The sequence below is a fragment of the Solea solea genome, chromosome 14 (assembly GCF_958295425.1).
Source record: "Solea solea chromosome 14, fSolSol10.1, whole genome shotgun sequence".
In the NCBI taxonomy this organism is placed as follows: Eukaryota; Metazoa; Chordata; class Actinopteri; order Pleuronectiformes; family Soleidae; genus Solea; species Solea solea.
The window spans coordinates 10,412,631-10,429,559 of record NC_081147.1 but is presented as its reverse complement, the minus strand read 5'-3'; the positions used below and the strand labels follow the sequence as shown (position 1 = coordinate 10,429,559).

The window sequence follows — 16,929 nt, the reverse complement described above, 5'->3', positions numbered from 1 at the left end:
TGCGCCAGCTGCTGTCCTGCATGCATGCATGTTCACACACCAGCACACCTACATGCTGATGAAGGGATACCTGATTAAAACTGTCACGTTGCAGGAGCAGCAGAACAGGAAAGGAAGGACCAATTTCTCTGAAAAATATAGCACGTCTATGATCGGCTCTGAGCGCTGAAGCCAATTTGCTCCACTCTAGCATCTATGGGGATCAGAAAATCATACATTTCAACTCCTGACTTAGCCCTAGCCTCTGTTGGATTAGCTATCTAGTCATGCACACTATGAGCTCTTCAAAGCAGAACAGTGACGATTACCGGGGCCAAGAGGGAGACGTCACGCATCATTTAATTCATACTAATTGAACTGTCAGTCTGTGATGAGACCAGACAGGGACACGTCCAGATTCTTTACATCAGTAAGGGAACAAGTCACTCTTTCTTTCAGGTTGTTTACTTTCACTGTGGTTTATTTTTTTTTCCATTTAAATGAAGCAGGGTGGGGGGTTTTATTATTAACATATCCTTGTGTAATTAGTTTGGAAGATTGATTCTGGGGGTTGTACTGACAAGCAGTACCCAAAATGATCTGCCTTGTACACTCAATTTCATGGGTTTAGTTACAGACCAAATCCCTTTCTGGTTGTCTTTATGAATGTACTGCATCTTTGGCAGACAGGTGGGAGGAAGTAGAACACAGCAAAAACAACAGCCAGGTAGAGAGGAATCTGCAGTGATGATGGAGAGAATCTTGTTATATTTAACAAAGACAAACTGAGAATCAATGCAGCAGAGACTTACTTTTAAAACTGTGAGCCATTATCAACTCTCTTCTATTAGACTTTGCCAGGAAATATAGCGTGGCACCTACAAATGTAGGCTCGTATGCATCATCGCTGTTTGTGCTGCATTATATTATGCAGTAGAGTGGAACATTTCATAGTTTCATAAATTAGTCTGTAAGAATGCTCAGTCAAGGATAACAAGTTATTCCCAAACTGATACATTTCGATTTAGATGCTCCATTTTTCCTCTTTTCCTCTCGTCTGAATTGCTTTTCCTTTTCTTCTTGTAATCCACCAAACACACACGCACACACACACGCACACACACCTCCATTAGCCAAGTGTCACCCACTCCAGTAATGACTCTGCAGCGACAGTCCTCACAGGCTCTCCTATCTTCTCCTCTTTACCATTTCCATCCATCCTCAACAGCTCCTCAGTCCATACTCCTCCTGCTCATCAGCCTGTGTCTCCTGCCCTCTCTAGTTTTAATGCTGTTGACCTTTTGCTTGAACACTCAGCATCTCGAGTCATACAGCAAACACACACGCACACACACACTAAAGTGATGACAGATAAGGACCTTGATGAGGAGAGGATGGTGGTGAAGAGCACGAGTCCGTGCATTTGCTCTCGTACTTTTGAGGACCTGTTCAGAGCAATCTCAAGCCTTGTGAGGACAAATTTGTTGTGATTCACTTGACCGTATTAATTGTAGGCATTTAAAACTACTTTTGGAGCTATGGGCAAGGACAAGATTATAGGGTTTTAATAGAGGTTTACATTTGGAGACACAGGGAAAGTGGTTCTTGTTTGGGACATACAGGATTATGTGTGGTCCCTTGAAAGTACAAGAGACTGTTGAAGGTTCATTTGTGGCCTTAGAAACATAGACAGACACACTAGGTGCAGTGGTTAGCACTCTTGCCTTTGCAGCAAGAAGACCCGGGTTAGAGACCCAGAAAAGGGGCCTTTCTGCATGGAGTTAGCATGTTGTCCTGATGTGTGCGTGGGTTTTCTCCAGGTTCTCTGGCTTCCTCCCACAGTCCAAAAACATGCAACATGGGGATTGGTTAAATTAGACACTCACACCTACTGACCGTAGGTGTGAGAGTGGAGGGTTGTTTGTCTCTGTGTGGCCCTGTGATGGACTGGCGAACTGTCCAAGATATATAGCTGAGATTGGCACAGCACCCACCACGACCCTCATGTGGAGGATAAAGTGGTAGAAAATGGATGGATGGATGGATGGATGGATGGATGGAGGTCAGCTATAGTGTATTTCCTGAGATGTGTTGGAAGCCAAATGAAGCTAATTGTGTCACAAGCTCCCTCTAAAATGCAGACAATAACATCGACTCACAGTCATAAGTTTAGGATACTGCTGTGGTTCTGCTGAGCAGGATGAACTTTATGCTTACAGTGTTACAATAACTGGAATTGTCCCTCAGCAGTCGCATGCCTCTGCTGACCAATGCAGTTTAAGTCTCCACAACTTTATGCTTATTGACTTTGGAATTGTTGTAGGACAAAGAAATGAGGCCACCATGACCAGTCATAATCTAAACAGATAATCCATTCAGAGAAAAACGGTGCCACGTTTGTAAAGATTATTGAGGCATTCTTCACATAATACTTCAATAATAATAGTAATATAGCACGTTCATGAAATATGAGGTCACTCGACAAACTAATCCTATTCAAGTGGATTCAAGAACCAAATCTGAAGGGGCATTCTTGAGATGTCATCTGGCCATTAACTGTTTCCAGACACGGAGGAATAAAAGTAGTTAGGAGTATAGTATGTGCTTAAAAAAGGATAGTTTGACATTTTGTCAAGTGAGCTTACTCTCTCTTACTCTTGGTAGGAGTTAAATGAGATTGATACGACGCTGATTTTAGCATAGTAAACATATGCTACCTCCTATAACAGGTCAGCTTAACTCAGCATAAAGCCCGCTCTTCCCAAAGGTAACCAAATGTGACAATCGTGTCAATCACCTCCTCTACCACCTTAGAAACTACATATTTCTTACAATGTAAAACTATTTAACTAAAATTATACCACATGAAGTGCGTTCAGTAAATTTGGCAAAGGATTTTGTTTCTTACTGTAATTAAAAATAAGTGTTCTGAATAAGCTGCAACTATTGAGTCTGGATACTAACAAGCTTCTTTTCCCCAAAGCAATGGCAGTAGAGGCTCATGGGTGGTTCTTGCACTAAGAGCCATCTGCTCCACCAAAATGATGGAAATATATAGTCTAATTTTCAGAATCAAAATTGGAAAAATTAAACGTGATGGTGGCAAAATAAATGTAATCGGATATGATTTAATTATCCAGTAAACTGCTAAATGTTCTGTGCTTATGTTTATGAATTGAAATCATTACTGGTCAGTTAACTAAGTGAAAGCAAACTCGAGACGATACATTTATACAGTTAACGGAATATGGTGTGCCTTTTATTTATGTATTTATTTATTTATTTATATTGTTTTGACAAGGACCATTAAAGACATCATAACAGGGGAAAAATAAATAAATCCGATTTTAATAGGAAAAAAATACATTCAGAGTCACTGCTTTTCCCCACATCCAAATTCAACTGCTTACAGGATTCAATGCATTTTTTATCGTACGTGTGGACACACAGCACACACTACACACTCACACAGACACACACTTAGACACAGCATGCAGTCACTTATGCGAGCAGCATGTGCTCAGCATGAACCTTCACTCTCACTCTCCTCTACCTCAGTCTGTCAATCCATCTCTCTCCCAGTGTCCGTCTCTCTCTGCACGAAAACGAACATAACGTGTACATGTCACATGTCAGAGACAGACTCGGAGCGAGTCCAGTCATTAAAAACCTGAGAGGCAGCAGCAGCAGCAGCAGCAGCAATGACAGCGAGCTGCCGTGCACAAGGTAAAAAAGCCGCGGCCTTTGCACACACGAGGCATTGATCAGTGTTGCAGTGAGATGAGTGCCAGAGGTAATAGGACAGCACTGCTGTGAGGGGTTTCTGTACTGTACCCTCGCTGTCAGACACCCCACAGAGTCATATGTGGAGGATGTGACAGGCTCAAGGGAGCAGCACCGGGTGAAGGGTGTGATTTAGACAGTTAAGAAGTAAGAGAAAGAGTTTCTTGATGTGGCTTCTTCAGGTTTACTTAAACTACCGCGGAGGAAATTAAGAGGACAGAAGAATTCAAGCTGGTGGACATTTGTGCATAAGGCTGCTCGGATAACTGCTCCCCTACAGCTGCTGGACATTAACAGCTGGAATGTAAAGCTGTATTGATGGCATATCTTTATTGTGATAGTAAAATGGAAAACCCCTGAACCACTAAATTCTCTCCACCAGACTTTACGGACAGCCAGATTTTAAAAGCAGGCAATTGGAGCTGGTGGGCGAAGAGATAACGCTTCGACTTGCAGTTGGTGCTGCAGTTGTTACTATTGTTGTTGTCAGGCATGTGTGTGTCTCCAGATTAGATAGAAATGATTGTGGGCTCCGGTGATGATTAGATTTCACACTTGTGGTGTGAGAAAGAGTAGGAGATGAGTGAAAGAATATATTTTTCTGTATGCGTGTGAGTGTGTTCCTGTTTAATGCTTCTGTTACACTACATGCAGTTATCTGGTGTTTGTAACGGTCCTGAGATGGACTGCTGGACACAATGGGTGAGAATGGCTGTGAATATACTGTCTTATCGATAACCATTACAGCCAAGGTAGCACCGCAGTCAGTTAAAAATGATTTATCAATACTCTCACACGAGCAGAAACACACCCAAGCCTGATTGCCTTTTTTCCCCGGCTCATACACATAGCTAAGTGCCAACTATATTCCATCTGACAACCACAGTCCACAGCTGGCTTTGCCCAGCAGCAAACACTTTCAAGAGCATCCGTCATTTGGTTTAGTGTGTAGTTTAGCATGTACAGTAAAAGCATTTGCTCATCCCAGTTCTGCATGGCTGTGTCAGCCTCTAGCTAAGCCACAACTTCTGAGGGATGGCAGAAAGAAAAGGCAGCGAGAGAAATAAGGGCAGAGCAAGATAAAAGACTCCGAGGGAGAGAGGGGCGTAAGAGAGAAGGGGGAGACAAATGGGGACAAAGTGTGAAGGAGAGTGAAGGAGAGCGACTTCAGAGCCAATAAAACAAATCGGTGTCTAAGTCAACATTTGAGCAGAGACAGAGAGCCTGAGGGTCTCCCTGCCCTGCCGCCTTCTCGCCCATCGGCCCTTGCTCCATTCTGACAGACAAAAGGCACTAAAGTGTTTTTCTTACTCCCATTCACCAAACCCTTGAAAACTACTAACCCCACTGTCATACCTGTTTAAGTGTGTTTAATGACATGCACGAGATATCTGCCGTGTGTGTGTGTGTGTGAGCAGCAGTGGAATCTCCTGAGGAAATGTCTCTAAACCTCAGGATTCATCATCCGTGTGACCTTGCTCTTGTCATATGCATGTAAAGTCCTGTTTGGATAAAAGGGATGAAATGACGGGAAGGAGAGATAAAGGAAGAGCAGAGGTGGTGATACTACTCGTGTAGTGAATGATGAGGTTTCCTGTGTATCCTGGTGTTTATTTACCATCAGTGTCATATTTAATCACAGTATAGCGACAGTACACCAAGTCTAACAGATCACAGTTTTTAGCTTCACACATTCGACTGTTGTTTCATTTCTAAACACGCCCCCCCCCTCTCTCTTTCTGTCACAAGCCGCCCTCTCTTCCACTCTCTCTATGTCTCCCACTCACTGCCTTACTGATATGACCCCTTTCTGAAAGCTGAGTCATGTTACAACAGACAGAATAGTGTTCAATGAGCAGGGGATCGGCGCCATGTTAGATTCCCCTCCGGCTGCCACCATCTAACACCACATGAGAGCTGAAACGCGGCGACTCTCGGCTGACGCTCACAGTCAGTTGTCGCTCAATCCCTGCGAGATTGTTGTGTGTGTGTTGGTGCGTGAGCGCCACAGAGGGTGAGAGAGAACAGAAACAATGTGGATAGTACATGTGTGTGCGTGTGTGTGTGTGTCTGTGTGTGTGTGAGCATGTAGCAGTAAATTATTAGGACTTTTGAGGCTGTTTCACTGCACCCTCTGCGACCTTCTGAAGACATTTGAGCAAAGGGCTCTCTCACCATTCAGAGCTATCTGACCACAGTCTTTCCAGCCATTTAAAGCAATTTTACCAAAGGCTTTTTGGAGCTGTTGGGGCATTTTTAACAAAGGCCAGCGGGTTTCTTAGAGCTGCATCAGTCAACCCAAACAGAAGAATGAAAACAAAGAGAAACTGGACCAATCAATACAGACCCCAATGAGGCATGAAGCAGCTTGCTGAAAGAAGCTCGGGTGAGCACACACACACACACACACTTTCATGTACAGTACATACACACCATTGAACTCAAATACAAAGATATGGAAAGCATTTTTTTTTTTTAAATCAATTTGCAGAAGGAGAAAAGCAGGAGTTTCACATTACATGTATATGTCCATGCAGCAGGAAAACTTATTACAGGTGTCTAATAAAAGCAACAAGCAACATTTTAAATTTGGAGACAGAGTGAAACCACAACAAAACAGTGAGCGTTTGAAAAAGAAGCTGAAACAAATGAGCCCTCATTGCAGACACATGTACAAATGCAAGCACATGCACAGTGACACAAACCATAAGGACAAGCATATGTCTGTGTGTGTGTAGTTTGAGTAGTTGAGTTGTTATGTGCGTGTGACAGTGATTTTATGTCTAACTGAACTGCACTGAGCAGGAACATTCCTAATAGAGACAGTTCTTGTTCCCAGGCCCTACTGGAAAAAAGGTTGTAGCAGCCATCTAACCCACTCAGCATTGCTGAGTAGATAATTGGTTGCCAGGCGCCCTCCGCAACAGAGCTGCACAATGAAAAGGATCGCGGCTGATCCCAGACAAACAGGTGACCACCTGTTCAAAAACTCCCCTTTGGGAGAAAGTTAACGTTTCATTACGAGTAGACCGATTCAGCATCTGCCAGGAAAAATGACACAAGACTCAGCCGATCCTCTGACTTCAACTCTTTACACAATTTCTGGTTCCCGGCCCACCACCTGCTATCAGAACAGACTGCAATCTCCAGTCCTCTGACGTCAGACTCATCACGCAACTGAGGTCATTACTATACCGTGGTGCAATCCGCTAATGAATGCACTGCAGTCCACACGGCATCATAGTTATCCTGCTAATTCATTTGCAGTATAATAATGTGGCAGTCAGATCAGCTGTGAAGTAGCGAGGTTGGACTGTAGTCTCCATAATTCTTCACTTTATATTTTAATTGTGCTCAACTGTGACTGTTTGATGGTGTTTTCTAACTTTATGACGGGACACATGCTTTCAATTACTATTTTTTTTTCTTTCTCCCCGCACTATTGGAATATATCCTCTTTTAAAATGAGCATCATTCTGGTATTTGTCTATTTTAAATTGGTGTTTATTAACACTATTTACACTTCACATGCCTGCAATAAGTGAAGACGAGCAGTCGACATACAACAGCACGTCAGGGAAACAACCCATTGTAGTATATTAAAACAAAATGTATGCCATGACATTCCTCCTCCAGTCATATAAATAAAGTATTGCAGAAACATGGGCAAATATTTCTGCTTTATGTTGTTGTGAGCCCCACACACTTTGTTTTCTGTTACACTGACAAACACAGATCCGCTTTGAAAGACCGGTTCTGGTTCTTGTTGGCCTTGAGCTAGAATACTTCTCTTGAGAAACCATCTCTCCATCTTACTATAGAGAACTCTCTGCCTGCTCACGCATCAGAGGAGGGGCAGAAATTCTGAAATGATGCCAATTTCACAAAACCAAAGTAATTCCTTGTTTTGTTCCGTCCAAACACCATGAGACTCACGAGAACACGAGATTTTGACTCGCTCACAAACTCGCTCAGTAACTGGTTCAGACAGTTTAATCTCATTCTGAATGTTTGTTTTTTTTCTCCACAAATATCTGCCAATATCCAGAAATGATCCCAGAGGTTGAGAATCACTGCTCGAAACCACCCACCTATAGCTTCAGGAGCTGATGTGACTCAGTGTTTTTAAAACTTCCTTAAGCGTTTTTTCTCACTCTGTACAACTATCTTGAAGGACAGTATAGCGGAACAATATGCTGTGCGATGGCCTGCGGATTGTGTGTCTGTCTGATTGCATATGGGCTGCAGTTCAGGGTGAACCGAAGTAGAAGAGCTTCTGCAGAGTGAATCAGCACATTTGAGCTTTTCTTTATTTCCAATTTGGTCAAACTATCTTTTTACTTTTAGGCATGTCTTTGGCTCCACATGGATTTGTTTCAAATCTTTGCGCCTTTGCCCTTTACACTGCTACACTGAAAAATGTGTCTTTTGTAGAGATATTTCCATAGGTGCTTTGTAGATATGGAAACTCTAAACTCGCTAGAAGACATTTTCATTACATGTTCAGGAATACATTGTCAATTTCTCCAACAAATGATTTTTTATTGTGGGCAACCTAAATTCTTTTTAATTGGATTTTGGTCATACAATGACATAACATTGCATTTATCAAGTCAAGTAACAATGCTCACAATAGTAAAAGTCCTGTCTAGTTCTTAATGACGGCTGTTAAAAGGGACTGGCCTTGGCTTTGCTAAGAGTTTTCTCTGGCAACACAATTACCTCCACACTGAGGAAAGTTTCTTTGTTCAAGTTCCTGTGTTTGTTGTGTTTGCTTTTAAACAGTGATGAGTGAGCCTGGAGCACTGATACTGAAAAAGGAGGCATTATTACCAGCCTTAGACCGATTTGATTTATAGAGACAACAAATTGACAAAAGTTCCATCATGTGCCTCAGTTGTCCACCAGAGTTTGTGCCAGCGAGAAATATTATTCTCTGAAAATAAGACCATGAGTTAGAAAGCTGGTTTCTGAACCACCTATCTCAAATCTGTGTTTTTTCTTTTACTTTTTAATGACTGAAAAACAGCTTCTCCCCCCCCCCCAGTACATGTACAGACTATTGAAACCCTCAATATAATGACAATGAAGATACTTTTTTTTTTTACAAAAACCATTAAATCTGATATATGATACACAGTCTGTTTTTATGAGCGGTTATATTTTTTCTTTTTCAGCTGGTAATGTGTCAAAAGACATCGTCAACTTGTCTTAAAGTTTTATGCTGGCAACTATCCCGAACACCTATTTATTCATATATTTATTTACTGTGCAGGCATCAGCTAATTTCGTCAGGTGCTTTCATTAACTACAGCTTTCCAGTTGACATAACAGATGCTGGTTATGCAAGATGAGAGCCAGGTTTAATCAATCGACCGGTATTAGTCCATTAAGCCCGAAACATAAATGAGCTGCATCTGTGCGAGCAAGTGTGATGGACCACAAAGATGCTGGGACATTGGTCGCAATGCTTCACCCTCTGAAGTGCTTTCTCTGCTGTATTCACAAGTAAACTAAAAGCTAAACGTTGTGTTTTTTTGTTGTTATTTTTGACGCCGTTGCCACACTTTAACATGTCAAAATATATATTTTATCACCTATGGTTCTTCGCAAACACAATACACTTAAATTTGATGGAACTGAAATGCGACATCACATAGTTAGCACATTTAGATTAGGCAAGTCAAACATCCTTGTAGGTGTGAGCTGATCCATTTGTGTCATATTAGGAGGGTTCATTGGTTTTTACACCTCCTATTTCTGCATTTTGCAAATTTAGATTCCACTTGCACAGAAAAAAAAAAAATCTGAGACTAAGTGTAAACAAAAAAGAAACACATGCAATTTTGGGGCAATAATAAAATAAGTAGAAAAAAGCCTCCGCTGAGTTGAAAGAAAAACATTCCCTTTGTGGTCTTTAAATGGCATTTTCACATCAAATACAGCCTGATATAATTAGGAGCACTCTGATTGGCTCACGTGACACCGCTGATAGTAGGAGCAGATTGTTAACACCCTAACCTCTTGTGTCAGCAGCTGAAGGAGGGCGGGAGAGAAAATGTTACACTTCTGCCATCTGTGGTCACACAAAAACGACGCTGCACCACTCCTTTTTTTTTAATGTGTCTCACAGAAAATGGAGGGCTAAAATTAAAAACAAACAAACCAAAAGCACCCTGGGTAATATCAATGTTCCATGGTCACCACATATCCTCAGTTTTGTACTGAACAATCAATTGAAGAATTGTGGCATGCTGTCATTCAACTTGTAAGTGTTTCAGGGTAAATGTCCTCTTGGCGTGATATATAATATAATACAGTATGCGTAATGTGCTCCTAAGCCCCCAGTAGCCAGGGTGGTCAACAACAGCGTAGCGTAGAGTAGAACAACCCTTAATTCTTGATAAGCTATAATCAGCAAACATTACCTTAGGGCCTGGATAACCAAGAAAATGTTCTGCTCATTTGTTGATAATTGAAGTAATAATTTGTTGTGGCTCCCCTAAAACCACAAACAACCTTTTCTTTTTTCTTTTTTTCTTTTTTTTTTTCAGTTCCATAAATGACTGTACAGAGTTTGACCCCTGTGATTAATGGTAGATTCTTTGAATTACCATCTCACTGTGAAAGTGGATTTACTGGAGGAAAAAGCATGAAAGAAATGAATTTAACACCACTAACGAGTCATTTGGCTCTTTATGGAAGCACCGGGTCCCCTGGAGCATCGTGTGCTGCACATCAGCACGATAAAGAAAATCTTGGCTTAAAGTGTGCACACTCCGTGTGTGTGTGTGTGCGTGTTTGTGTGTGTAACCTGAATGAAATGTGATTTGGAGGTGATTATTTGATTGCAGGGTGCTGCTGACTTGCTCATTTCACTTGCGTCAGAAGCTTCACCCTGTTGCCATAGAGATGATTATCTTTCCTAACTGTCACATCCCACTTTCCCTCATATTGGATTCAGCAACCATGGATTGTAACTGCTAAAAACAGCATGACATTCATTAACGCAGAGAATACTCGCATTAGCTTTTTTGACAGCCTAATAGTGCAATAGCTAGTAGGTTCGACAGAAGCAGAACTTAAATGAGGTTTAAAATGGAAAATGAGTAACTGGTAGTGTTGTCTGCAGCAATATTATTTAAGATTACAGATGCAATCTTAATCTGTCCTCTATCTCTCCTTAAATGCCCTGTTTGCTATCATAATGCCCGCTCCTCATATCTGATGGCCGTGTTGTGCTTAATAACAAGCCACAACTGCAGGAGGGAGGGGTACATTGGGAGATAAACAAATTAACAAAGCTATTCACAGCCCCTGCAACACCAGGGGGTATTGGAAGGAGGGGAAAGAGGGCAGTAAAACAGAGAGGAGACCTGCCTTAGCTAATCACAGCAGAGGGTATACACTGCAATCATCAGGGAAAGCATTATCTCTGCAATCATGCATCGTGCCATTGTTGTGTTAATTGGAAACCTTAATTTCAGACATAATATTATTGCCTCATTATTAGCTGTGTTAATTTTTTTACCCCCAAAATTAATAAACAGGCACCATAACATGAAAAGAAGCAGCATTGACGACTGGCAATAAAGTGAGGTGGGTATTAAGAACTGTTGCCAAGCTGTCTAAAACTGAGGATTTGCTACAAATCACCGCTGTCAAAGCTGTTCGGTAAATTATGGAGAGCGAGATCAAGTGTTCAAGGCCTCACTGTTACAACAACGATCAGTCTGTGCCCCTCCACTTTGCATGTCAGATCAGTTACGAGCTCTTCGACACAGTGAACCGCGGATCGCCGCTGCAAGCTTTGCAAAGTTTGGCTGAGCGTCACGTGAAAAGCATCATATGAAAAGATGAAGACTCAGCCAAATGTACCAGCTGCATTTGCATGATTTTTACCAGCGGGGTTGGGGCCGTCTCCAAAAAAAATTCTGAAATGTTTGACTTTTGTTTGGCACGACTGGTCGGGAGTTAAAAAAAAAAAAAGAAAAAAAAGAAAAAGGAGTTGTTAATAACTTGATTCAGTCAGCAGTATCTCCATTATAAAACTGACAATACAAACTATATTTGCAGGACAACATTGGTGAATACGACAACTTGAAGAGAGGACTGCAACTAATGAATATTTTCAATCTAACTTTATCTACATTATTTTCCAATTCATGATTAGGTGTATGTCAGGAAATTGTAAAAGGTTAAGTTATAAGAGTTTTTGGTCTGACCAATAACCTAGCAAACTATATATAGCAATAAAGAACTTATGATGGTATTTAAAAAAAATAGCAAAAAATATGAGATGCTTGAATAAATGTTTTTCCTCGATATTTCCCATGTACACTGAGTCGTTTGTGTCAGTCTTGCAGTTGTCCACTCATCGTTTCAGCAAAATAGAAAATGAAAAATCTGTTGTTCCTTCTTTCAGTTTAAGAGAAAAATAATTACATGTATACAGCAACTGCCTGAACAGTAGAACAATCAAGCTGAGCTGATTATATTTTCCAATAAAGGCAAATTCATTACCATATTCAAAACAATAAATAAATTGCATTACTTATCATAATAATGTGTCTTCATCAAGAGCATAATTTAATTAGAGACAGACTCAAAATCAATATAAGAGCAAAAGCCAGTGTTGTTATTGTTTGAGGAAGATGAGACTATATGTGATACTACAGAGGAAGATGAGACAATATGTGATACTACAGAGGAAGATGAGACTATATGTGATACTACAGAGGAAGATGAGACTATATGTGATACTACAGAGGAAGATGAGACTATATGTGATACTACAGAGGAAGATGAGACTATATGTGATACTACAGAGGGAGACGGGTTTTTTTTTCCTGGTCTGACAGAGGCTCTTAATTAATTCATTAAAATTACTGAATCATTATGTAATGTGAGAACATAATCATCTGGCGGCCCGTGTCTCAACCTCTCCCCCCCAGACAAAGACATTAAGTCCACGACCACTTTGATCTCGCTATTTGAATATCTTTGATTTACAGGCTATAACACATCATCTCGTCTTACATCCCATACATCTTGGTTCAGTTGCCATGGTGATGTCAACATGAAGATCAATCATTGCCAAGCAGGAGTGGAGCATGACACCAATTAAAAGGTGATGTCGTCTCCAAGTCATCACTCACACTCCTCACTAATGCACTAATTACCGGGGCCGGGACATTAATGGAAAAGCATGGTTCAGCCTGGGGATTAATCTGCATGGATTCACCAGTGTGTGTGTGTATATGAATGTGTATGTGTGTGTGTGTGTGTGTGATTAATGCGGACCCCCGCCTGCTCCGTCATGACCTTGAGCACCACCACAGGAGGCAAATGAACTGGCTGGGTGCAGGGTGGGGTTATCTGTTGGCGGAGGGGAGACGCTGTGCCGTGGTGGCGGGTTGAGCCAAGGTTGAGGATTCACAGGGAATTGGTGCAATCAGACGATCAATGAATACATTTTGGCTTTGACTTTGACAAACTGCTGATGATCTTCCAGACTGCAGAACCACTCCCAAAACTTTCTTGATTTTAAAGATTCATATGATTAATGTTCTATTAGCTTTTTTGGCCCCTAATCCAAGTTTGAGGATCTGCTCAACTCAATACAGAGTTACGATCCAATACTCCAATACTATTTGCCTAAACAAGAGAGATGTACAGCACAGACAAAGTAAAGAAAAAGAAAATATTGCGATTAAAATAATGAATATTTGCATGTTCTCCCTGTGTGTGCATGGTTTTTCTCCTGGTCCTCCTGAATTGGTGCTTTTCCACTATATACTTCCAGCATTGCTGGACATGGTTTGGTACTGTTTTCCATAGTACAGAGCAGGTACTAAAAAAACGAGTGGAGTGGAGTCGAGCCGAGTCGTGCTGGAAATGTGTAGTGAAAAAGCGTCATATGTGGCTCTGTGATGGACTGGTGATCCGTCCGGGGTGTGCCCTGCCTTTCGCCCTTTGTCAGCTGGAATTGGCACCAGCGCCCCCCGCAGAGGGAGCATAAAGCGGCAGAAGATGAATGAATGAATGAATGAATATTCCTGGCTGAAGTTTAGAGAGAGAGAAGAGCAGACTCCTGCTGTGAGGCTGCAGGTGCTGCTGGTAGAGAAAGTGTGTGTGTGTGTGTGTGTGTGTGTGGGGGGGGGGGGGACAGGAAACTAATGCTGTGTTTGTGTACAGTGTGTCATTTGTGACTGAAATGGTGACAACGTTGTTGAGCAGGTGTTTCTGTACAAACACTGGTAAAGAACACTGGTCCCTAATAAAGCGCACACATCTGTGTGCCATGTACACTGTTCTTGACCTGTTTGTAACGAAGCAGGTACTCATCCAAGGAAATGGTTAATTTTAGGGTTAAGATTTGAATTGTGGTGAGGTAAACATCAGGGTTAGAAAAATATATATATAAAATATTATCCAAGTTAGTATCAGTCCTAAAAGCTGAAATGCAAAATGCAGTACATCTGCATTCATGTGTGGTTAAAAAAAATGTGATACATACTGTATATCACTTTTTTACAGTACATATATATATAAACAATGAGTTTCTTTATATTGCAGTTTTGTTTTTTGAGTATATACAGTATATATATTTACAGGTTTTATGACTGATACATATATGTATATATACAGTAAATATATATACTGTATACACTCAAAAAACAAAACTGCAATATAAAGAAACTCTTTGTTTAGGGAAAAAAGAAGCTATGAACCAAAGGTAAGTCTGTGAATGTTTAATAGCTTAAGAGCTTCACAATGGATAAAGCCATCCTATGTTCTTGGATTTGCTGGATTTAAGATTATTTTATAGCAATTTTCAGCATTAGTTCAGTTTAGTTTATTAGCAAAAAAAGATAAGGCCAAAGGCACGGATAAATTATTATTGTAATGAATTTTGCAGAGGTGTGATAAAACTAAAATGAAAACTGAGGCAATTACATTTTCTCATAATTATTATGATTCATTATATATAATATTTATAATAATTGTTATTATTAATAAGATGTCACTTTCAAACAAATGAGAAAAATAAACTGAATTGAATCAGACAGTGAAGCTCGCTATAAAATTAAACAGGAAATGTGTACATCTTCGTGTGTGTGTGTGTGTGTGTGTGTGTGTGTTTGGGAGAGGTATTGCATTTGTCCATCACATAATAATTACCAGTTTGGTGCACTTCAGTCTAGTACAGCTAATTCTCGTCTCTAAGATTATTTTCACGGTACATAGTTTTGAGTCCATGCCACAAACACTATAATAACTACAAAAATTATAAACTGATCTAATATTGTAGTTCTTTATGAGCCACAGTGCCAACCCAAACCCAAAGTTTCAGACTGCCAATGCAAGAGATGCGAACCAGCTCAGACATCAACAGGGGCGCCGTTCACCCTGTTGTAAGTTGATATAGAATCAAAATGACAAGGTTGAAATCCTGCAAAAGAAAGTAAGGGTTTAAAATTTTCCTTTTTTCCTCTATTGATTTCTTTTTCTGTCTCTATTTTTTGTTCTTTAGTTTTTTATTCAGCACATGTACTTTTTTTAACCTCCGATGCTTGTAACATGCTCTGAAGTTGCTGTTGAAGTTGCGATTGTGTTTCCGTGTTTTTCTTTTTATTGATTCTCTTTTGAATTTATTAGACAAACCTCCCAATTTGCCTGGTTCTCAAAAAATCGGAATGAGTTGGGGGGGCTTTATACAAAAACTAAACAATAACTTTCTGGCTGTAGCCTGTATCTGCATGCCAGGTGTGCACTGCAACTCACCAATGACGTATGTGAGCAGCAGGGCCAAGGTGAGGGTGAGGAGCGACGCCGACAGAGCTGTACACTTCCAGTTGCAGCAGCGGTGAGGCTTGTTGAAAGTAAACAGTGGCCTGGTCACGCTGCTGCGAGGGAGGGGCCTTGGCGGAGGAGAGTACACCGTCCCAGAGGTCAGAGGGTAACCCTGCCCCGCCCCTGACAGTAGAGCCGATGAACCAGAGCCTTGCTTGAACAGGAAGTGCCTGTGGGACGGAAACAAACAAAGACACACAAAAATCACCGATCTGTAATCTCATACATTAATCTGAATGTTGGATTTAAAGGCCCTGGTATATCGCGGACCGTGGTTTGTATTATATTTGTTTATATTTACAAGTTATGCACAGATACAATTAGGCCTCTGATTATGATCCAGATTACATAACACACTGCAGCTATAAAATATAGTGAAAATAATAATTACAACTTTGTTAAATTACATCGCTGGTTAATGGTGTAGTCTACTCGGCCCGGGAGATTAATGCTTGCTGTAAATAGTATGCCAACTATTGCATCTCTTATTAAAATGGTACAGTAAACAGTTTCATCCATTTTGCACGCTCCCTGTCTTTTGTTTTTGATTTTGTTTCATTTCAAACTCTTTAAAAAGCAGATGTTGGTCTAATACATCAGCTGTATAAACTCAGCTGGTGCTGCTTGGCATGTGAGAAAATAAGTTGACAGAGCTGCCATGTCTGTTTACGGCTGTTAAGCAGCGACTGAATGATTGCTGTTCCGGGAACTTGTTTAGGGAACAGTCAATTAATCGCTGTCTTTATCTTATGAGCAGGAACGCATTGTGTCCCACAAACTACTTGCCACCTCGGGGACCACTTCTTCTAAACTAGATTATGGCATGAAGTTGGAAACAACCACAGATGCTGAGCAGGCCTATATCTAGGACAGTAGTTCAATGCTTTGCCAATTACCTAAAAACAGTGCTTTTCTCAGGTAGTCTATCTAGTCTCTTATTCTGATTCTATTTATGCAAATCTACACTCAGTGGAATTCATTCTCATGCTGAAGCACGCCTGAATGAAACTCATTTAAAGGGCCCCCAAGGTGGGAGATTTTAGAAGAGACCCCTCTCCTGCTATTTTTTTAAACGATGCACACTGGCTGGCTCAAATTCAAAAATCACTAAGGACAAACTGTTCCACTTCGCCACTGCATGAAGTCCTGCTAAACCCAACCTGTCGAAAAGCTCTTAGTACTGTCTAGGACTATGTAATTCAGTTAAACCAACAATATCCCACATGTTTGGCTGCATTTGCATGCTTTCCCTTTAAAGTGGTCTCCTTAACGTGCAAGTAATGCATCATCAAAGATTAATCCAAAAAGCTG

General features: G+C 40.9%; 1 protein-coding gene across 1 annotated transcript in view; it reads right to left on the bottom strand.

The window, feature by feature from the left end:
- The window catches only part of tenm1 (teneurin transmembrane protein 1), a 172,656-nt gene that overhangs the window by 94,409 nt on the left and 61,318 nt on the right, over window positions 1-16,929 (bottom strand). Inside the window, exon 5 of the mRNA XM_058649610.1 lies at window positions 15,550-15,788. Within this exon, the coding sequence (XP_058505593.1) occupies window positions 15,550-15,788 (239 nt within the window). The remainder of the gene's footprint in view (window positions 1-15,549; window positions 15,789-16,929) is intronic.